The 23,090-nt window shown below is 39.4% G+C and overlaps 1 protein-coding gene across 16 annotated transcripts in view; it reads left to right on the forward strand.

Moving 5' to 3' along the window:
- Positions 1-23,090, forward strand: part of LRR (Leucine-rich repeat) — a 258,329-nt gene that overhangs the window by 160,666 nt on the left and 74,573 nt on the right. For 8 of the 16 annotated variants that reach the window (XM_071686586.1, XM_071686593.1, XM_071686588.1 and 5 more), the window contains 3 exons: positions 3,249-3,318; positions 3,724-3,972; positions 14,888-15,113. In XM_071686586.1, the coding sequence (XP_071542687.1) occupies positions 3,249-3,318; positions 3,724-3,972; positions 14,888-15,113 (545 nt within the window). The remainder of the gene's footprint in view (positions 1-3,248; positions 3,319-3,723; positions 3,973-14,887; positions 15,114-23,090) is intronic. The other 8 variants (XM_071686594.1, XM_071686598.1, XM_071686595.1 and 5 more) reach the window with 1 other exon arrangement.

Consider the following 23,090-nt stretch of genomic DNA (forward strand, 5'->3'; position numbering starts at 1 on the left):
TTAGACACCAAGTGTGGTATCTGTCCAGGTAGACAATTTTTACTGTTTCAATGATTATTAAGGTGCCCTCACTTTCTAATGTTTTCCAAGTTCTTCTCACCAGTTCATGCAGGCTGTTGTTAATGGTTTCTATATTTTTTTTCTTGTGTGTATTTCACAAATCTTTTCTTTGTATGGGGGCATTAGTTTGTTATAAATCTGAGTGCCTTGTCCTGAATATCTGCAATTGATGGAGGCTATTCTGTGATTGACAGTACATAGGCATTGGTCAGTATTTGAGAACAGGATGGATCAGTGATTTGTACAGAAGTTAGTTACTTTTTTCCTTGATGACTTTTAAAATTTCTTCATCTTATTAAATACTTTTAGGGCTAGTTTTGTGACTGTCTGATGTGACTTGTTGCTCTAGTTTTGAGGATTTTTTAACTGAGTATCCTACATTCATGTGCATAGTTGATCTACTTATTATTGATGATGATTGGCTCAGGGTGGAATGTAGAGTCAGTACTAGGACTACTTGGAATATCTGTTGATTGGTTTGTATTTTCTCATATCTTTTTTGTAGTCATTGATCTTTTCCATAGTTTTCTGTCTCTAGTGCCATCATTCTTTTTCATTTTCTCTTTTATTTTATTGAGTATATGATTTTCTTTCAAATTTTTTGCCATTTACTGCATTAGCAAGGTAATGCTAGAAACAGATGAAAAAAGCACTTGGTCACTCGCATCATATTTTCTAGCTGTCATGTATCGCATACCCCTATGCACATCTAGGCCCCACAGACCTTTCAGTGGTTTCCACAGGCTTTTTCATATGCCATGATTGAGTTCATTAACAGCTCTTCACTCCCTGTATGGGATGTTGGCAGCATACATATGATGATCTGGTCCCTGTACAGGGACCAGTAAGTCCACCATGTAGGCAGTGTTTAAAATGGGTGAGATACAACTCCCATGCAGGACCCCACTTAAAAGGTTGAAGGTATGCCCAGTATACTCTCTGATTTTTATACTCTCCGCTTTATGTTAACTTTTATGTTATCAATGATTTTTAGCCATTATTCTCATGAAGTTTTTGGTAAATTAAACTGTAACAATTTGTGTTTTAGTCCATTCTGATAAACTATCGACTTTTATGATGTCCTTCAAAATGATGTTGCACCGTTCTCCCTTTTCCATTGCAGTAGTTATATCTTCGTATATATGAGAGCTAATGCTGAAGATTGTGTAGGTTATTGTCTCCTAGATGGGATTGTAATCTTGTATTTAGATTTTTCCTGAATCTACCTTGATGTTTCTAGAAGTGTGATTGGTCTATAATTGGCCACTCCTTTATGGGGATTGGTGAATTTGTAGCTTTTCTTAATCTACTGAGCAACATTCCTGTGGCCAGTCATGCATTATAGGTATAGTAAGATCATGAATTTTATTATCTAGTAGGTTACTTATTATTGTGTTATATACATTGCCTGCACCAATTGCCTGTGGAAAGAATGCAAGATGGGGAGTTTTCAAGGAGATTGTATGATAGTATGATTAAAGGGGTTGGTATTAGACGAAGACCAAAGTGACTTGGGGAAATTGAGCGGAAGAATACTGAAGGGAGAGAAATAGGTGAAGAATGCATGGAATGGTGTATGTGAGAGAGGCACATAAGGACAGGGGTAAATGAAGACTCTTTTGCCATGGCCACCCCTTGTGTAGTTCCTGGAGGGAACGAGTATCAGAGATATAGATAGATAATAACTACTGATTTCTTGATGAGAGCTACGTTTGGTTTGTCGATATTCAGAGTTGCAAGATCAATGACTGCAAAAGTGTAAATTGTCTTTTTCTGACCTACCTGTACTTAAGGAATGCTAGTTTTCAAATAGTTACTGAGGAACATAGCTTCTGACCCTGACCTCACATTTGAGGTCAGAAGTATTGTTCATCGGGTACTGGTGGGTTATTGCTGTGGTCTTCGAGTGTTTATAGCTCGGGGAAGAAGCCTTGCTCTTTGTTACATTTAGTTTTTTATAACTGCTTAGAGCTTTTTAAGGAATCAAGAACATTTCAAAGCATTATATAAACAAAATTGAATGAAGAACAAGGCTCCCCACTTATCAATACCTAGGGAACAAGGTTCATCACCTCACCATTAGTACCTGATGGACATAGTTTCTTACAAGGGTCTTCACCTGGTGTATCAGTGCTTAAGGTCCAAGTTTCTACAACTACCTGCCAGTGCCTAAGAAACATGGTCTCTGGCTGACTGCCACCCCTCATGTGAGATCACAGGCCCTGTTCTTCTGGTACAATTGGACTGAGACCTTTAAAACTCATGTTCATGCCTGCATTAACTTTTGTTTTGTGATACACTTTACCCTTTTGTGGGAGATGTCATTCATCATTCTGATTCAGGTATTTTAGATTTATTTATGTACAATAACGAACCAGAGTGTGGCTTCATTTGGTAGATCTCATCAGCACTACCATCTGACTTTGATTTACCTACCTAATATCTAAGATTCTCCTTTTACTTTTTCCATCTGTAAATTTCTTACGTTTATGTAATCATGGCTGAGAGTTAGTTTGACTGATTCACAAATCTCTTAATTTTCTCAGCTTTCATATTGACTAAACATAGTTTAGAAAACAACCTCTCACAGCATTATTTGCAAACTGACTTATGGTAGGCTGTGCTTGCCGTGAGTCATTGCAATACCCACAATGTGAAATGTGCAGTATGCATAATTTTTATGCTCAGCCATTCATTTGGAAACCAAAGATTTTACATATTGAATATTTATTGGTAAAGATATGTATTGGGTGAATTTGTTGATTGCAAAATCGTTGAAAGCAATGGATGCCAGTATATAGGAAATGCATGAGAACAACATAAACTGAACCTATTTTGCTGCATGAACTTTGATACATTTTTAAGTCAAGATTTATAGTTTTCAGAAAATATTGTAAGGTTTATCATATTAACTTACACCTTGATTTTGAGTTGGGTTTATTATGTTAGAATTTAGTGTGAAGAGCCTTAGTTTTGATATAGAATTTAGTGTAAAGATCCTTAGTTTTGATATATTGGAATTATCCATTCACTAAATGTAAGAGGTGAGTTTGGTTGTTGTATAATGAAAACTGGTTCAAACTTAACACAGTTATTGACAGTAAAATGCATGTCATGACCTGCTGAACCTCATACTTAAAGAAATTTGTATTGTACTCATTTATCTCATTAGTTTGCTATCTTTGCAGGCCACCCCTCAGCTTGCCTCCAAGCGGAAGAGTCTGCATGGTAGAAAACTGCGTCCACAAAGTGTTGTTGGTAAGACGAATACATAGTAAAGCCCCTGTGTTTGCATTATCTGTAATGAATCCATGTGCCTTCTCTCCAATACGTATTCAAGCATGGGAGTGAAAATCTGCTATAGCAGTTGATGATTCTAAGAACTAATTTTCTGAAGCCTTTACAGAATTATCAGTGCATTCTGCCTACTGTTACACTTTGCATGGTGGTGCTTAGCTTTAATCTTAACTATCATATGCATGCGGTACTTAGCACTAATATCTCATACAGTTTTATTATTGATTTTTTGTTTCTTAATTTCTAATATGCTTTCATTTAATCTTGTAGATTTTTAAGGAATGAGTTGCATGAATCTAGAATTTTATGCTTCAAGAGTTTATTAAAATCTGCATGTCTTAGTTTGTCTTGATCATATCCTTCCAGATTATGCAGAAGTTCATGCAGCCTTACAACAAGTTCTGGTCAGTCATCATAGTGCTGAAAATTTTCTTAAAGTTGGGGTTATTAGTGATAGTATAGATACCATGGGAAGTTCTTCAGAATGCCTTGAGGTGGAAGAGAGTGAGTTCCAGTTTGAGGATGTGGACCTGCTTTTGCCTCGACCTCAAGCATCGCCACTAATTTGCAATAATACCTCTTGGGATTTACAGCAGAACTTTCTAACCATGGAGGGTAGGTTCCTCCTTTGTTAGGTTAAAGATTATTATGAAATACAAAAAGTAAATTGTGTTGTGATCTACTATGTTCATTGTTTTTCATTCAGAGATCTTTTGTCAAATAGGTTTTATTGTTTTTCTTTCAGAGATTTTGTCCCCACTAGGATTAATTGGTGATGCATGACATAACATGATTTTTTCCACTACTCTTAGTAGTAGAAAAGCTTAAGACATTTCATGCATTGCAGAGGATTGAATTGAAATACATATTTAGAAGAGGGTAACAGGGTAACAATTTTTTTTAGGCATTTGAGTGAACCTGCCATTTTTTGCTAGCTTGTCAGTTAGGACTGGGGACCCCAGTTTTGTGAATATTCCCCATAAAAGGTGTATTTGATCTTGGACATCAGTGATGTTCCAGCAGCTGCTTTCAATAAAGGTATGCAGGTACATATGGATGATAATGTGGGAGGAATAAATGAAGAATATGAGTGGATGGATGTTGTATACACTTTCAGATAGGGAAAATTAGACTTGTCATTTTTGTGTGAGACAAGGCTGAGAGATAATGGGACCTCTGAGTTGGGTGTTGTGAAGGATGTATTATCAGGCTTCAAAGGTAATGCAGATGGCTTTGCTAGACGAGGACATGGCTTTGTTTGTAAAGGATAAGTGGTTTGAAAAGCTATGTGATTGTAAGTGTGTTAGTGCAAAATTTAGAGATGCAAAGTTCATGTGTGAGAAGGTAGAATCGCCAGTAACCATTATATGGTTACCAGATAATGATAAAGAAGTTAAAGCTTAATGTTTCATGGAGAAGAGAAGCTTGAGAAAGACTTCTAGATAGAACTTTTAAGAATAAATGGGTGGGAGCAGAATGGAGGAGAGAGAGGTAAGTGAATATGGGGTCCTGTGTGGAAATGATAGTGGTTAAAGAATATGTGAATTATGTGCATCACCAGGTAGGACTGTCATAATTGTATATCTATCTATCTGTCTATATCTCTGATGCCTGTTCCTTTCTGGAACTCCTTGAAGGGGGTGGCTGCTGGCAATAGTCTCCATAAATAGTGAATTCCAATGCTATTTCTTAGCCTTAAGTATGTCACCCTTAACAGGCCAAGCTTTGAATAGCCTTAGAAGCTCCAGTGCTTGGCTTATAAGCCTAAATTCTATAATCCAATCCAATCCTTATCAGGCTTCTGGCAGAGGGTAAGTCTACCTCAGTGTTTGCAGAGGCTCGCACCTAATGTTCCTACTGACTACTTCTGCCTGTTTCTACTTGACACTCCTACCTAAGTGTCTTTACCTACTACTTCTGTTTACTGTTACTACCATTAGGCGAAAAGGCAGGGCTAGCACATAATGGTCACCACAGGAAAACCTACAGTTACAAAGAATGAGCTGTGTGAGTTAGATGTTGTTAAGTGTTATGTGTAACAAGGAGAGATTCTATGTTTGTGGACAGAATGTGTAGGTGAAAAGACAGCTACCTGGGTCAAAGGAGTGAAACTTGACAACCACGGAAGTGCTGGCTCACCATGTAGCTGTCACTAACCCTCCCAGTTCCCAGGCAGGTAGTACTGGTGGTATACCTTCCTGTTCATTGGCTGCCTACCAACTACTACCGACTGCAAATGCATTCTTTAAACATAAAGAAGCTTATGATTACATGGAGTAAACTAGAACATGATTGGTTCATGTGATAAGGAGCGTGACAGAATGCATTATGTGCTGTGTAGGATGGTTTTCTCAGATAATTTGGTAGTAATATGTAAGCTAACCTTTTATTGGAAACACTGCATAGGAGCTGCCCTCTGCCAGTGACCTGCCAAGGGTGAGGCACTAAGGGCTTAAAAGTGGCTCTGCAATCTATCATTTCTGCTGAGGAGTAAAAGGGATAAGCAATTGAGGGCAGTAACTATGAATGTTAAATGGGATGACTGTTGAGAGTAAAAGGAGGGACCTTGTGGAGAATGCAATGATTGGATGTGCTAGGGACTGGGGAAACCCATATGCTTGGGTAGGGTTGAATATGGAAATGATGAATACAAGTTGTGGGAGGAGAGGAGTAATGTGAATGGGAATGAATACAAATTATCAGGGAGAAGGGGAAGATGGATGTGCAGTTGTGCTTTTCACCAAGAGTATGGGAGAGTGTTACAGAGCATAGATGGAATGGATCAAGTTTAGTGTGGGTGAAAGGAAATGTTCATTTTGTGAAATATGCATGGGTATGTGCATGTATGCCTGTGAGTATGAAGAATGAGCAAGGTAAGGATGAAAGGAAAAGTTTCTTGAGAAATATGTATGGCTGTATAAATGGGTTTAAGAAGGAGAGGAAGGTGATTGTAATGTGTGATATGAATGCAAAGGTGAGATGTGATGAAATTGATGAGATAGTAGTAAATGGAGAATGCCTGAAGTAAATGGGAAATGTAGTTATCTTGTAGATGTCTGTACTGAGAGGGATATATTCCTTGTGAACACCTTTTTTTCAGCATAGCAAGATTCATAGATATATGTGGATGAGAAATGATGGAAGAGAAGAACAAAAGGGTTTGATTGATTATGTGGCAGTGGATGAAAGGCTGAGAGAGTTTGTGCTGGATGCTAGAGTTGAGAGAATTGTTTAGAGATAATCACCATTTTGCAGTCTTTTAGAGATGCAAATCAGGGAGAAGTGGAGGTATGGCATAAAGAAGAATGGAGTAGTAAAAGTGTTGGCAAGGAAGAAGAAGAATCAGAAAGAATGCAGGGAGGAGTGTGAAGGAAGGGTGACTGAAAGTTTAGATGAGATTGCAGTAAATGTAGGGATGTGGTCCCATGTGAATGAGGTGTTTAAAATGTTTAGAGAAAGGCTGTTAAAGGCTGTAGAATTAATAGCTAGAAGGAGGTGGATGAAAGGAAAAGAGTACTCATCTCTGAGTACTTGATGTGAGATTTTCTCCAGAGTAGTAGAGTCAACGTGAAACACTGATAGAGTTAATGGAGAAGGTCCTGAGGATGGTACCAGAATGAAGAGAGCTGAGTTACCAGGAGTGGCTAAAGGCTCTGTATATGCTCACCCTGAAAGAGAGTGAGGGGTGACCTGATCACAATTTTAGGTTTTCAGAACAGATCAATGGCATGGACAGTAATCAGTTTTTCAAGAAATGTAGGGATAGAGGAACCAGGGGACATAACATGAAATTAAGCAAGAAACCTGTTAAAAGAAAATGGGATGGGGAAAAGAAAACTTCAAGCACATTCCATGCATGTAGGACAGAAGTGAGGGGGCTAGAAACCCTCCCCTAATAGTCTTTCATCTGAAAAATGAAACAAGAAGCAGAGCAAGGAGTGCTCATCCTCCTGCAAGGCTTAGGCTATGATGTCTGAATGTGTTTGGATTAAACCAAGATGAAAAGTAGAGAGAGATTGGTAGTATGTTTAAGTAGAGGAATCTGGATGTTCTGTCTGAGCTAAATGAAGCTCTAGGGTAAGGGTCAAGAATGGCATGGTTAAATCAGGGGTTATTGTGAGGGCTAGAGTGAGAGTTAAGGAAAGGATAGCACTTCTGCTGATCAGAAATTTTGAAAGAGTATAAGGAAGTAAGCTCTAGCCTGATTTGCACAGAAATGAAAGTTTGTTATGATATATGGGTGATTAGTGCTTGTGTAACTGGCTGCAAAAAGGATGAGAAAGAGAAACAATTGTTCTGGGAGCAGCTACATGAGTGTGTCAGTAGGTTTGATGCGAGAGATCAGGTGTAAGTGGTGGATGATTTGAAGACAAAGTTGAGTAATGTGGCAGTTGAGGGTATGATTGGGTGGCATAGGGTATTTAGTGATGTGAATGATGTGCATGGAAGTGATGGACAACTTGTGGAGTTGAAGTGCTGAAAAGGGACTTGTGACTTGGAATATCTGGTTTAAACTGAGGGACATACATATGTGGAGGAGTGTTGGTAAGCAGGTTTTATTGGATTACATACCAATTGATAATCATGGAAAAGAGAGATACTTGAATGTGAATGTGTTGAGAGGGGCAGATTGTGGATATTGTATTTAGTGAAAGTGAGAGTCAAGATTTGCAGAGGCTTTCAGAAAAGAGGAAATGATGCAGGTCAAAAAAGAGTGGTGAAAGTAAATAAGCATGGAAAAGAGGATTGTGTGAAAATTTACTTGGGGAGATTGAGTACAGAATGCAAAAGATGAGAATGATTGAATCAAGGGTACTGGGTGACGAATCATTGTTTTTTAAAGAAGCAGTACCGGTATGTGCTAGAAAAGTGTGTGGCTTGTGGAAAGTAGAAGGTGGGCAGGTGAGAAGGGATAGTGAGTAGTGGGATGATGAAGTCAAGTTGCAAGTGAAAAAGAAAAAGAGAGCTGTATAGGCATTACTTACAGGAAAGGAGTCTGAGTGAGTGAAATATGTACAAGAAAAAAGTAGCATGAGGTAAAAAAGGAAGGTGCAGGAGCTGAAAAAATGGTTAGGGTGAGTGAGTATCAGCAAACTTCTTAGAGAACAAAGATATGTATGGGAAGGTTAATAGCATGAGAAAAATCTATCTATCTATATCTCTGACACCTGTTCCCACCTGGAACTTTCACAAGGTGATGGTCATGATAATAGTCTCCATAACTAGTGAATTCCATTGTCTCACCCTTAACAGGCCACCGGCAGAGGGCAACTCTAGAACAGTGTTTTGCAGAGGCTCCTACCTAATGTTCCTACTGACATTTACCTAATACTCCTGCCTAATGTTCTTACCTTCTACTTCTGCCAAATGTTTCTACATAATACTCCTGCCAAAATATTCCTAGCTACTGCTTCTAAGAAAATGAAAGAACAAATGAGAACATTGGTGAAGGGGGCAAATGGGTAAGTAGTAACAGGAAGAGATGAGGTGAAGAGATGGAGTGAGCACTTTGAAGGGTAATTGAATGTGTTTGATGACAGGGTGATGGATGTTGGGTATTTGGGTTGTAGAGGCGTGTAGAGTGGTGTGACGAAAAAGAAATGGTTAGCGAAAGTCGTGCATAAGATGAGATGTGGCAAGGTGGCTAGATTGGATGGCTTTGCAGTTGAATTTCTTTAGAAAGATTACTGTGTTGTTGATTGGTTAGAATTGTATGAGAGTGTCAAAGAGGATGTGCTAGAATGGTTTAGTCATAAGGATTTCATTGGTTAGAACTGTATGAGCAAACTAAAAGGGTGTGCTAGAATCATTCAGACATGGAGAGGATGAGTTTACTGTCAGAAGTAAAGAGAACAAAGAAAAGAAGAAAACCAAGGAGGAGGGGAGGATTGAGTGAAAGATGCTTCAGAGGCTTGGGGCCAGAACATGTAGGAGGTTGCAAGATGTGCAAGGGATGGAGAGAATTGGGGCAATGTGGTGTACGGGGTACTAACTGCTGTCATTAGAATGAACCAGGGCATATGATGCTGTCAGGGGAACCATGAAATGTCTGTAAGGCCTGGTTGTAGTTATCTATTTGTAATTCCCTATTTGTACTGTATGGGGAGGGAGTCTTACACATGTGAGGTCCCCATATCTTGAACATTCTCTGTTCCCATACAACCTATTAAACTTATGTGTGCTGTCTGCATTAACCATATCCCCAGTCATTCTGTTCCATTCATCCACCACCCTTATACTATAAAGAAAAAGAGTTAGGGATGATGTTGACTCCCAAGTCCTTATCACACACAGAATCCTGAAGCTTATATTTTGCTAGATATACTTATATTGAGGCCATCTTTTGCTTTTTCCCATCCTCATTACTTTCATTATCATGGTTTCAATTTCATCACCCATGTTTCAGACCAACTTTGGAGTCTGTTTAAGTCTCCTTGTAAGTTTATGCAGTTCCTCTCACTTTTCACATCCCTCATGACCTTTGTATCATTTGCAAATATGCAAATACTTCATACTTCAGGCAAGTCATTAACATAGATGAAGATGAATAATGCTCTCAGAACTGTGACACAATGCGGGTCAGCTCAACCCATTTGGAAAATGTTCCTTTAACATGGGTTTTTTATTTCTTGCCACTGAGATAATCTGCTGTTCATCAAAGGATTTTCCCTTTATTCATCCATGGAGATCCAGCTTCTTAATCAGCTTCCCATGCAGTATAGTGTCAAATGCTTTCTGTTAGTCTAGATGCAAACATTCCACCTAAATTTCTCTGGCTCATGACGTGAGCCAAAGATGCCTCAGTCGGGGCCATCTCAGGTGGGCTATAGATAGGGCTGTACAGAGGATGATGCATATGTTGGAAATGAAATATTTGAGGACAGTATGTGTTGTGAGGTGATTTGATAGAGTAAGTAATAAAAGGGTATGAAAGATGTGTGGTAATATACATTGTGTTTGAGAAATAATATTTATCTTTATTTTATACTTATTCACTGTTTCCCATGTCAGCAAGGTGGCACAAGGAAACAGACAAAGAATGGCCCATCCACTCATATACACATATATATATATATATACGTGAACTCCCATATATGCACATATACATACATATCAACATATACACAGACATGTACATATATACACATGTACATACATGCTCATACTTCTGTGCCTTCATTCATTCCTGGTGTTAACATACCCCACAGGAAACAGCATTGCTACCCCAGGCTTCAGCGAGGTAGCGCCAGGAAAACAGACCAAAAAGCCCACATTCTTTCACACTCAGTCTCTAGCTGTCATGTGTAATGCACTGAAACCACAGCTCCTTTTCCACATCCAGGACCCACAGACCTTTCCATGGTTTACCCCAGATGCTTCACATGCCCTGGTTCAATCCATTGACAGCATGTCAACCCCAGTATATCACATCCTTCCAGTTCACTCTATTCCTTGCATACTTCTCATCTTACTGTATGTTCAGGCTCCGATTGCTCAGAACCTTTTTCTCTTCATCCTTCCACTTCCAATTTGGTCTCCCACTTCTCCTTGTTCCCTCCGCCTCTGACACATATATCCTCTTTGTCAATCTTTCCTCACTCATTCTCTCCATATGTCCAAACCGTTTCAACACACCCTCTTCTGCTCTTTCAGCCACACTTTTTTTATTTCCTGACAACTCTCCTACCCTTTCATTACTTACTAGATCAAACCACCTCACGTCACATATTGTTCTCAAACATTTCATTTCCAACACATCCGCACTCCTCCGCACAGCCTTATCTATAGACCATGCCTCGCAACCATATAACATTGTTGGAACTACTATTCCTTCAAACATACCCATTTTTGCTCTCCGAGATAACATTCTCTCCTTCCACACATTCTTCATGGCTCCCATAACCTTCACCCCCACCCCCACTCTGTGACTCACTTTTGCTTCCATGGTTCCATTCACTGTTACGTCAACTCCCAGATATCTAAAACACTTCACTTCCTCTAAATTTTCTCTATTCAAACTTACATCCCACTTAACTTCTCCATCAACCCTGCTGAACCTAATAACCTTGCTCTTATTCACATTTACTCTCAACTTTCTCCTTTCACACACTTTCCCTAACTCAGTCACCAACTTTTGCAGTTTCTCACTCAAATCAACCTCTAGAGCTGTACCATTGGCGAAGAACAACCGACTCACTTCCCAGGCCCTCATCCCAACAGACTGCTTACTCACCCCTCTCTCCAAAACTCTTGTGTTTACCTTCCTAACCACTCCTGCTGCAAACCAACAATCACTGAGAACCAATCACTCCTTTCTTCCTAATTGTACACATGCCTTACATCCTTGGTAACAACTTTTCACTGCTTCTAGCAACTTACCTCTCACACCATATACTCTTAAGACCTTCCACAAAGCATCTCTATCAACCCTATCATATGCTTTCTCCAGATCCATAAATGCTACATACAAATCTATCTATTTTTCTAAGTATTTCTCACAAATTCTTCAAAGCAAACACTTGATCCACACATCCTCTACCACTTCTGAAACCATGCTGCTCCTCCCCAATCTGATGCTCTGTACATGCCATCACCCTCTCAATCAATACCCACCGATATAGTTTCCCAGGAATACTCAGCAAACTTATGCCTCTGTAATTTGTCTTTGTCCAGTGCTGCTTTCTTTTACACATCTTCCAGTCATTTGCACTACTTCCCTGCAAAAATTATCCAAACACCTCTCTATTCTTTCACTAACAATCTTACTTGTTCTTCCCTCCACTCACACTCACTACCCTTTCTAATCATACTTGCCTTCATCCATTCCCAGTGCCCTTTCAAGTATATGGACAAGGAAATGTTTAGCAAGGTAATCATCATCTACATAAGGCCAAAGCTAGAATAACCTTCTCAGGTTTGGTCACTGCACCTGGAGAAGTATAAAGAGCTCATAAAAGAGTTCCAGAGGAGGACAAAGAAAGCAAAGTTACAGGGAAGGGCTGGAAGTTTTAGATTTACCCACCTCAGAAAAGGGAAAAGTGAGAGGTAGCCTAATCACAGCCTTTAAGTTTTGAAAGAGAATGACAATGTGGAGCTGTAGGGGTTTAGGGATAGAGCAGTCAGAGGACATAGCAAGAAATTAAGTAAGAAACCTATCACAAAGGATGTAGAGGAATACTTTATGGTATATGAGTGGTGGATTGATGGAACAGAATGACTGGTGACATGATTAATGCAGGCAGCATACATAAATTTGAGGGGTTGTATGGTGTTAGAAAGTGCTTATGAAATTGGGTGCCACAGGTATGAAACTCGCCCCCTTGTGCGGTATGATAGATAACTACATATACTTTTTCTGTTCATTTGCATTTAGGGCCCAAGGGTCACGCACATACATAACCATCATCTGCAAACGGCAACTGATTTACCTCCCAGGCCCTGCCAACCCCCAGCATACTAAAGATAGAGCCCTCTATCAAAGATACTTGCCATAACCACCAGAACAGTGCCATCCATAAACAGATTAAACAGCCATGATAACATCACAAATCCTTGACATGCACTTTCACCTGGAACCTCTTGCCCTCCAGACAAACACTCCTCATTGCATCCAGTAACTTTTTCCCCATACCATATATTCATTGCACCATCCATAAGGTATCTGTGTCAAATGTACCACACATTTTCTGCAAGGTCATAAAGCCACTTACAAATCCCTTTTCTCTATTAAGGATTATATTTGAGCCTTTTGTTGGAATGGCTTTTTTTGCATGGTTTCATTGTAATAGGTAAGGTGTGCACATAGGATGGTATAACATTATAGGATGTATGTGCATATTTCTTACTTCATATTAAGAGTGATGGCCTTATCATGCATGCACTATAGTAGTGATTTGCTGAAGATAGTGCTTAACCCATTGACTGCAGCTACTCGTAGTTTTGTATACACTCCAGTGCAACACTTTTCAGTAAATTTGAAAAAAGATTATTAGTGCTTTGCCTTACTGTTCAAAATAGCTATTTTTTCTTGAAATTGTTTTTCATGTATATCAGTATCATAAAACTTGTGTATGAGATGAGATTTTGCCAGCCTTACTGTGTATTCCTCTATATACTGTGATATAGAATACCCTTGCTAGTCTGAGCCTTGGTAAACTGAACCCTCAGATATTCATGACCCTTTGGAACTGCTGGCCTTTGTACAGACAACTCAAAGATAGTAGAATGTGGAATTTTGGAGGATTGTGGAGGAGTTCAGCATATCACAACTGTCTGATATTAAGGGAAATAATGAAAAAATACAGCAGTTTGATTTGAAAGTAGTGTGTCAAAAATACTGACTTCGAAACAGCCTATAGATATGAAATTGATCTTGTATTTATGTTTTACATGTATTAGCCATTTACAAGGGTTGATATGAATGACTATTTTGAGTTGTATAGGCTTGATTTGCTTCATGTACATTGTATAGGCTTGGTATGCTTCATATACAATGTATAGGCTTATTATGCTTCTTATACATATGTAGTATTTTTTTTTATTTTGGATAGTATGGACTTTCTGCTAATCTAAACCTCTGCTCCCCCAATTAGTCCAGACTAGTGAGAATAGTTTGTATACACGTTTCACTATGCAACTTTGTCATGGTTATCCAGTATCCAAATACATATTTTCCATAGTTTAGTTACATTTATATACATGATATAAACATGGCTGTGAGCGAATAAAGCCATTTCTTCATCTATTGTTGGCACTAATGTGGGAAACAGTGAGCACATATTTTCCTATGGTACCATGACTTTTGCAGAATTGAAGCACTCTCTTCCTTTGCTTTTTGATGGGCACTTGCCAGTAGAGTTGGAAAAATTTGGAAAAAGTTGTGGAAACATTGTGTGAGTTGCCAGTAATTGTTTTCAGACTTACTTTTTTATTTACCACTCCTAGGAGTTTTGAAAGGCCCAAACCATATATGGTACCTTTGCAGTCCACTGACAAAGCTTACCATACCATATAGAGAACATCAGCAGTCAGTGGGTTAATTATGCATTAAGTTTGATGATATGGTATCAAGTTGATGAGGCATGTAGTATGTTTTCAGGAGACCTTGATTGACTGGACTGACATGTAAAGGAATTAGTCCAATCCAATTACCCAGTTACTGCTTATTAACAACAAAGAGAAGGATATGCTTTTCATTCATGATGTCATTCATTAACCTAGTTGTTTACAGTTATATGTGAAACACTTGTTTGGTATTTTGATTTCTGTTGCATATGTAAGGCAAAAAGAAATTATTATCCATTGAGATGACAGTGGTTGGATATTTAGACTTTGATATGTAAAAACCATTGTTATGCATACTAAATATTGATTTATCCTAAATAATGTGGGTTAAATTATAAGCCTGCATGTTTGTTGATATATTTTCAAAATTTACAATTCATCCATATTGATTAAAATCAGTGAATCAGTATTTTAACACATTGTTGATGAGTAGCAAGTAAATTAATATTTTATACTGGTGTTACAGCTGAGTCATTAGATAGTGTATCTGAATTGCCAAGCAGTTGTGGTCAGTTACAACACCTAGGTAAAGCTCGACCAAGAAGAGTCAAGACACGGGCACCAACACGACCAATGGGTCGGGCAGATTTAGTTGAAGAAGACCACGACATATCTGAGGGTGTTGATACATTCTTTAGACCAGGCTCATCTACACCAACCACACCTCTCATCTCTCCTGACTCAGAGAATAGGTTTGTAAACACTTGAGGTATAATTTTGGTAGCCAAAGGGGCAGAGAATGACATTTTTAGTCATCTCATTGTACACTCGCTTCTTTGGTAATTTTACAGTTTTGAAAAATTGATCATGGATAAAGTTGCTGGTATCATATATCTTGTACTGTTTCTCTAAAGCTCAAGTATAATGTCTGATTCTTTGAAGTCTAAAAAACAGTTTCTATAACCTTTAAATGGCACCTATCATTTGATGATGATGATGTAGAGGATGGCTCCCATTGTTACATAATAATTTAATCTTTCCTACACCTGTTTAGATATCCATATGAGTTATCATACCAGTAGGAGCCTTTGGAGGTCTCTTCCATCACCAAGAATATTTTACTCTCTTCAGTTTGCCTACACTCACTTTTATAGGTGTTAGGCCACCAACCTGCTCATCATGCATGTATGATGACTCCAAGGAAAATGCTTAGATTGTTAGATGTGGTCGGATTGGGCTATTCTTTTGTCTGTTTCCTTGCACTACCTCACTAACACAGGAGACAGTGACAAAGTATGATGATAAAAAGATTTATTTATTTATTTATTTTGCTTTGTCGCTGTCTCCCGCATTAGCGAGGTAGCGCAAGGAAACAGACGAAAGAATGGCCCATCCCACCCACATACACAAGTATATACATACACATCCACACACGCAAATATACATACCTATACATCTCAATGTACACATATATATACACACACAGACTTATACATGTATACACATGTACATGATACATAGTCTGCCTTTATTCATTCCCATCGCTAACTCGCCACCCATGGAATAGCCAACCCCCGCCCCCTCATGTGTGCGAGGTAGCTCTAGGAAAGACAACAAAGGCCCCATTCGTTCACACTCAGTCTCTAGCTGTCATGTAATAATGCACCGAAAGCACAGCTCCCTTTCCACATCCAGGCACCACAGAACTTTCCATGGTTTACTCCAGATGCTTCACATGCCCTGGTTCAGTCCATTGACAGCACGTCGACCTCGGTATACCACATCGTTCCAGTTCACTCTATTCCTTGCATGCCTTTCACCCTCCTGCATGTTCAGGCCCCGATCACTCAAAATCTTTTTCACTCCATCTTTCCACCTCCAATTTGGTCTCCCTCTTCTCCTCGTTCCCTCCACCTCTGACACATGTATCCTCTTGTTCAATCTTTCCTCATTCATTCTCTCCATGTAACCAAACCATTTCAAAACACCCTCTTCTGCTGTCTCAACCACACTCTTTTTATTACCACACATCTCTCTTACCCTTACATTACTTACTCGATCAAACCCCCTCACACCACATATTGTCCTCAAACGTCTCATTTCCAGCACATCCACCCTCCAGCACACAACTCTATCCATAGCCCACGCCTCGCAACCATAGAGTGTTGTTGTAACCACTATTCCTTCAAACATAGCCATTTTTGCTTTCCGAGATAATGTTCTCGACTTCCACACATTCTTCAAGGCTCCCAGAATTTTCGCCCCCTCCCCCACCCTATGATTCACTTCTGCTTCCATGGTTCCATCTGCTGCCAATTCCACTCCCAGATATCTAGAACACTTCACTTCCTTCAGTTTTTCTCCATTCAAACTTACCTCCCAGTTGACTTGACCCTCAACCCTACTGTACCTAATAACCTTGCTCTTATTCACATTTACTCTCAACTTTCTTCTTTCACACACTTTACCAAACTCAGTCACCAGCTTCTGCAGTTTCTCACATGAATCAGCCACCAGCGCTGTATCATCAGCGAACAACAACTGACTCACTTCCCAAGCTCTCTCATCCACAACAGACTGCATACTTGCCCCTCTTTCCAAAACTCTTGCATTCACCTCCCTAACAACCCCAATCCATAAACAAATTAAACAACCATGGAGACATCACACACCCCTGCCGCAAACCTACATTCACTGAGAACCAATCACTTTCCTCTCTTCCTACACGTACACATGCCTTACATCCTCGATAAAAACTTTCCACTGCTTCTAACAATTTGCCTCCCACACCATATATTCTTAATGCCTTCCACAGAGCATCTCTATCAACTCTATCATATGCCTTCTCCAGATCCGTAAATGCTTCATACAAATCCATTTGCTTTTCTAAGTATTTCTCATACATTCTTCAAAGCAAACACCTGATCCACACATCCTCTACCACTTCTGAAACCACACTGCTCTTCCCCAATCTGATGCTCTGTACATGCCTTCACCCTCTCAATCAATACCTTCCCATATAATTTACCAGGAATACTCAACAAACTTATACCTCTGTAATTTGAGCACTCACTCTTATCCTCTTTGCCTTTGTACAATGACACTATGCAAGCATTCTGCCAATCCTCAGGCACCTCACCATGAATCACACATACATTAAATAACCTTACCAACCAGTCAACAATACAGTCACCCCCTTTTTTAATGAATTCCACTGCAATACCATCCAAACCTGCTGCCTTGCCGGCTTTCATCTTCTGCAAAGCTTTTACTACCTCTTCTCTGTTTACCAAATCATTCTCCCTAACCCTCTCACTTTGCATACCACCTCGACCAAAACACCCTATATCTGCCGCTCTATCATCAAACACATTCAACAAACCTTCAAAATACTCACTCCATCTCCTTCTCACATCACCACTACTTGTTATCACCTCCCCATTAGCCCCCTTCACTGAAGTTCCCATTTGCTTCATGTAAAATTTGTATAGGTTTGGAAATGCTTCATATACAATGTAAAAGGTTATTATGCTTCTTATACATATGTAGTATTTTTTTTTTTTTTGGATGGGTATGGACTTTCTGCAAATTTCTAAACCCTGCCCCCCCAAATTTAGTCCAGCCGGTGAAAATAGTTTGTTTTCACTTTCCCCTATGCAACTTTGCCCGGGTTTAAATCCGTATCCAAATACTTTTTTTCCATATTTAGTTAAAATTTAAATAATTTGTTAAAACATGGCTGTGAGCGAATAAAGCCATTTTTTCATCTATTGTTGGCACTAAGGGGGAAACATGAGCCAATATTTTCCTATGGTACCAAAACTTTTGCAGAATTTGAGCAACTCCTTCCTTTCCCTTTTTGAGGGGCACTTGCCAGTAAATTTGGAAAAAATTTTGGGAAAAAAAGTTGTGGAAAAAATTGTGTGATTTGCCATTTAATTGTTTTCAGATTTTTACTTTTTTTTTTTACCACCCTAGGAGTTTTAAAAGGCCCAAACCATATAGGGTCCCTTTTTTGCAGTCCACGAAAAAACTTACCATACCAAAATAGAGAACATCAGCAGTCAGTGGGTTAATTATGCATTAAGTTTGAGATAGGGTATCAATTTGAGGGAGGCATGTAGTATGTTTTCGGGAGCCCCTTAATTGACGGGACGACATGTAAAGGAATTACCCCCAACCCAACCCCATTTTACGGCTTTTTAACAACAAAAGGAAAAAAGGATAGGCTTTTCATTCATGATGTAATTCTTTTTAAACCTAGTTGTTTACAGTTATATTTTGAAAAAAACTTTTTTGTTTTTTTGTTTTCCCTGTTGATATGTAAGGCAAAAAGAAATTTTTTATCCTTTAAAGATGAAAAGTGGTTGGATTTTTGGGACTTTGATATTAAAAACCATTGTTAGCATACTAAATATTGATTTATCCAAAATTTAATGGGGTTAAATTAAAAAGCCTGCATGTTTTTTTGATATATTTTCAAAATTTAAAATTCATCCCCATTTTTATTAAAATCATTTAAATTTCAGTATTTTAACACTTTTGTTGATGAGTACAAGAATAACTTAATTTTTTTATACTGGTTTTTTTCAGCTAGTATTTAAAAGGGTATCTAAAATTGCCAACCCAATTTGGGTCGGGTTACAACACCAAAGGTAAAGCTCGACCAAAAAGAGTCAAGACACGGGCACCCAACACAAACCAAAATGGGTCGGGCAGATTTATTTGAAGAAGCCCAACGACAAAATCGAGGGTTTTTGAAAACATTCTTTTGAACCAGGCTCATCTACCCCCCCCCCACACCTCTCATCTCTCCTGACTCAGAGAATAGGTTTGTAAACAAATTGAGGTATAATTTTGGGGCCAAAGGGGCAGAGAATGACATTTTTAGTTCCCTCTCATTGTAAAACTCGCTCTTTGGGAATTTTACAAATTTTGAAAAATTGATCATGGATAAAGTTGCTGGAAACAAATATCTTGTACTGGGTTTTTCTAAAGCTCAAGTATAATGCTGATTCTTTTGAAGTCTAAAAAACCAATTTTTTAAACCTTTAAATGGCACCTATCATTTGGTGATGATATGTAGAGGATGGCTTTCCCCTTGTTTAAAATAAAAAATTTAATCTTTTCCCCAAAACCTGTTTTAAAATAATCCATATGAGTTATCATACCCGTAGGGGGCCTTTGGAGGTCTCCCTTTCCAAAACCCAAAAAATATTTTTCTCTCTTTAGTTTGCCTACACTCATTTTATAGGTGTTAGGCCACCAACCCGCTCATCATGCATGAAAATTTACTCCAAGGAAAATGCTTAATTGGGTTTGATGGGGGGGCGGGTTTTGGGGTAAATTTTTTTGTCTGTTTCCCCCTTTCACAAACCTTTACTAACACAGGGGACAGTGACAAAAGTATATATAAAAAAAATATTTTTTTTATTTTTTTATTTTGCTTTGTCGCTGTCTCCCGCATTTTGCGAGGGAGCGCAAGGAAAACAGACGAAAAAATGGCCCATCCCCCCCACATACAAAGTATAAAACATACACATCCCCACAAAGCAAATATACATACCTATACAAACCAATGTACAATAATATAAACACACACAGACTTATCCCTGTTTTACACATGTACATGAAACATAGTCTGCCTTTATTCATTCCCATCGCAACCTTTGCCACCCATGGGAAAAGCCAACCCCCGCCCCCTTTATGTGTGCGAGGTAGCTCTAGGGAAAAACAACAAAGGCCCCAATTTTTTCACACTCAGTCTCAAACTTCATGTAATAATGCACCGAAAGCACAGCTCCCTTTCCCACATCCAGGCACCACAGGGAAATTTTTCCCTGGTTTTTTCTCCCCGAGGCTTCAACATGCCCTGGTTCCGTCCATTGACAGCCCCGTCGACCTCGGGTTTTACCACATCGTTTCCCCGTTCCAACCTTTTTATTCCTTGCAAGCCTTTCACCCTCCCGGCATGTTCAAGGGCCCCCATTTACTCAAAATCTTTTTCACTCCAATTTTCCACCCCAATTTGGGCCCCCCTCTTCTCCTCGTTTTCCCTCCACCCTTTACACATTATCCTCTTGTTCAATCTTTCCTCATTTATTCCCCTCCATGTAACCAAACCATTTCAAAAACACCCTTTCTGCTGTCTCAACCACACTCTTTTTTTTCCACAAAAATCTCTCTTACCCTTACTTTAACTTACTCGTTTCAAACCCCCCCCACACCCACATATTGTCCTCAAACGTCCTTTTCCAGCAAAACCCCCCTTTTCCGGGAAAACACAACTCTATCCATACCCACGCCTGGGCAACCATAGAGTGTTTTTTGTAACCACTATTCCTTCAAACATAGCCTTTTTTTTGTTTTCCCAAGATAATGTTCTCGGACTTCCACACATTTTTTCAAGGCTCCCAGAATTTTCGCCCCCTTTCCCCCAAAACCCTATGATTCACTTCTGCCCCTTTGGTTCCACCCTCTCCCAAAATTTCCCACCCCCCAAATATCTAAAACACTTCATTTCCTTCATTTTTTCCCCCCTTCAAACTTACCTCCCGTTGACTTGACCCTAAACCCTACGGTACCAAAAACCCTTGCTCTTTTTCCACATTTACTCTCAATTTTTCTTTCTTTCACACACTTTCCCAAACTCATTCACCAGCCCTTCTGCAGTTCCCCAAATAATCGCCCCCCGGCTTGTTAAAATCAGCGAACAACAACTGACTCACTTCCCCAAGCTCTCTCATCCCAACAACTGCCCTACTTTTCCCCTCTTTTTCCCAAAAATCTTGCATTCACCTCCCTAAACCCCCCCCAATCCATAAACAAATTAAACAACCATGGGGACATCACACACCCCTTGCCGCAAAACCCACATTTACTGAGAACCCAAACACTTTTTCCCCTCTTTCCCACACGTAAAACATGCCTTTCATCCTCGATAAAAACTTTCCACTGTTCTAACAATTTGCCTCCCACACCAATATTTTTAATGCCTTCCAAGAGCATCTCTTTTCAACCCCTATCATATTTCCTTTTTCCAGATCCGTAAATGCTTCATACAAATCCATTTGCTTTTCTAAGATTTCTCACAAATTCTTCAAAACAAAAAACCTACCACACATCCTCTACCACTTCTGAAAACCCCATGCTCTTTTTTCCCCAATCTGATGCTCGAAAATGCCATACCCCCAATCAATACCTTCCCATATAATTTACCAGGAAAACTCAAAAAACTTATACCCCTGTAATTTGTCTTGGTCCCGTGGCACTAGCATTATTCTCCATCCTCAGGCACTTCACCGTGATTCATACATACATTGATATCTTTAAACCCGTCAACCCTAGTCCCTCCCTTTTTAAAAGGGTTCACTGCAATTTCATCCAAACCTGCCGCCTTGCTGGGTTATCTTGCAAAGCTTTCCATACTCTATCTGTTTCCAAATCATTCTCCCTTCCCCCCTTTACTTTCATCCCCCCAAAAAAACACCCTATCTTCCTCTATCATCAAAACATTCAACAAACCCTTTAAAAAAACTCACTCCATCCCCTTCACCCTTTCACTCTTTTTATTACCTTCCATTTGCCCCCCCTTTACCGATGTCCCATTTGTTCTCTGTCTCCCCCGTTTTCACCATCTTTCCCAAAAAGTCTTTTTTATTCTTTTTAGATTTTTTTGGTACTCTCTTACCCTACTCTCATTTGCCCTTTTTTTTCACTTCTTGACCTTTCTCTGACCTCATGCTGCTTTCTTTTACACATCTTCCAGTCATTTCCCACTACTTCCCTGCAAAAATTATCCAAACACCTCTCTATTCTTTCACTAACAATCTTACTTGTTCTTCCCTCCACTCACACTCACTACCCTTTCTAATCATACTTGCCTTCATCCATTCCCAGTGCCCTTTCAAGTATATGGACAAGGAAATGTTTAGCAAGGTAACCCTCATCTACATAAGGCCAAAGCTAGAATAACCTTCTCAGGTTTGGTCACTGCCCCTGGAGAAGTATAAAGAGCTCATAAAGAGTTCCAGAGGAGGACAAAGAAAGCAAATTTTACGGGGAAAGGGCTGGAAGTTTTAGATTTACCCACCTCAGAAAAGGGAAAAGTGGAGGGTAGCCTAATCACAGCCTTAAGTTTTGAAAGGAATGACAATGTGGAGCTGTAGGGGTTTAGGGATAGAGCAGTCAGAGGACATAGCAAGAATTAAGTAAGAAACCTATCACAAAGGATGTGAGGAATACTTTATGGTATAAGGGTGGTGGATTGAGGAAACCCAGAATGACTGGTTGCCATGATTAATGCAGGCAGCATACAAAATTTTTAGGGGTTGTATGGTTTTAAAAAGAGCTATGAAATTGGGGCCACGGTATGAAACTCGCCCCCTTGTGCGGTATGATAGAAAAACTACATATACTTTTTCTGTTCATTTCCCATTTAGGGCCCAAGGGTACGCACATACTAACCATCATCTGCAAACGGCAACTGATTTACCTCCCAGGCCCTGCCAACCCCCAGCATACTAAAGATAGAGCCCTCTATCAAAGATACTTGCCATAACCACCAGAACAGTGCCATCCATAAACAGATTAAACAGCCATGATAACATCACAAATCCTTGACATGCACTTTCACCGGAACCTCTTGCCCTCCAGACAAACACTCCTCATTGCATCCAGTAACTTTTCCCCATACCATATATTCATTGCACCATCCATAAGGTATCTGT

This window comes from Panulirus ornatus, chromosome 42 (genome assembly GCF_036320965.1).
Source record: "Panulirus ornatus isolate Po-2019 chromosome 42, ASM3632096v1, whole genome shotgun sequence".
Taxonomy (NCBI): Eukaryota; Metazoa; Arthropoda; class Malacostraca; order Decapoda; family Palinuridae; genus Panulirus; species Panulirus ornatus.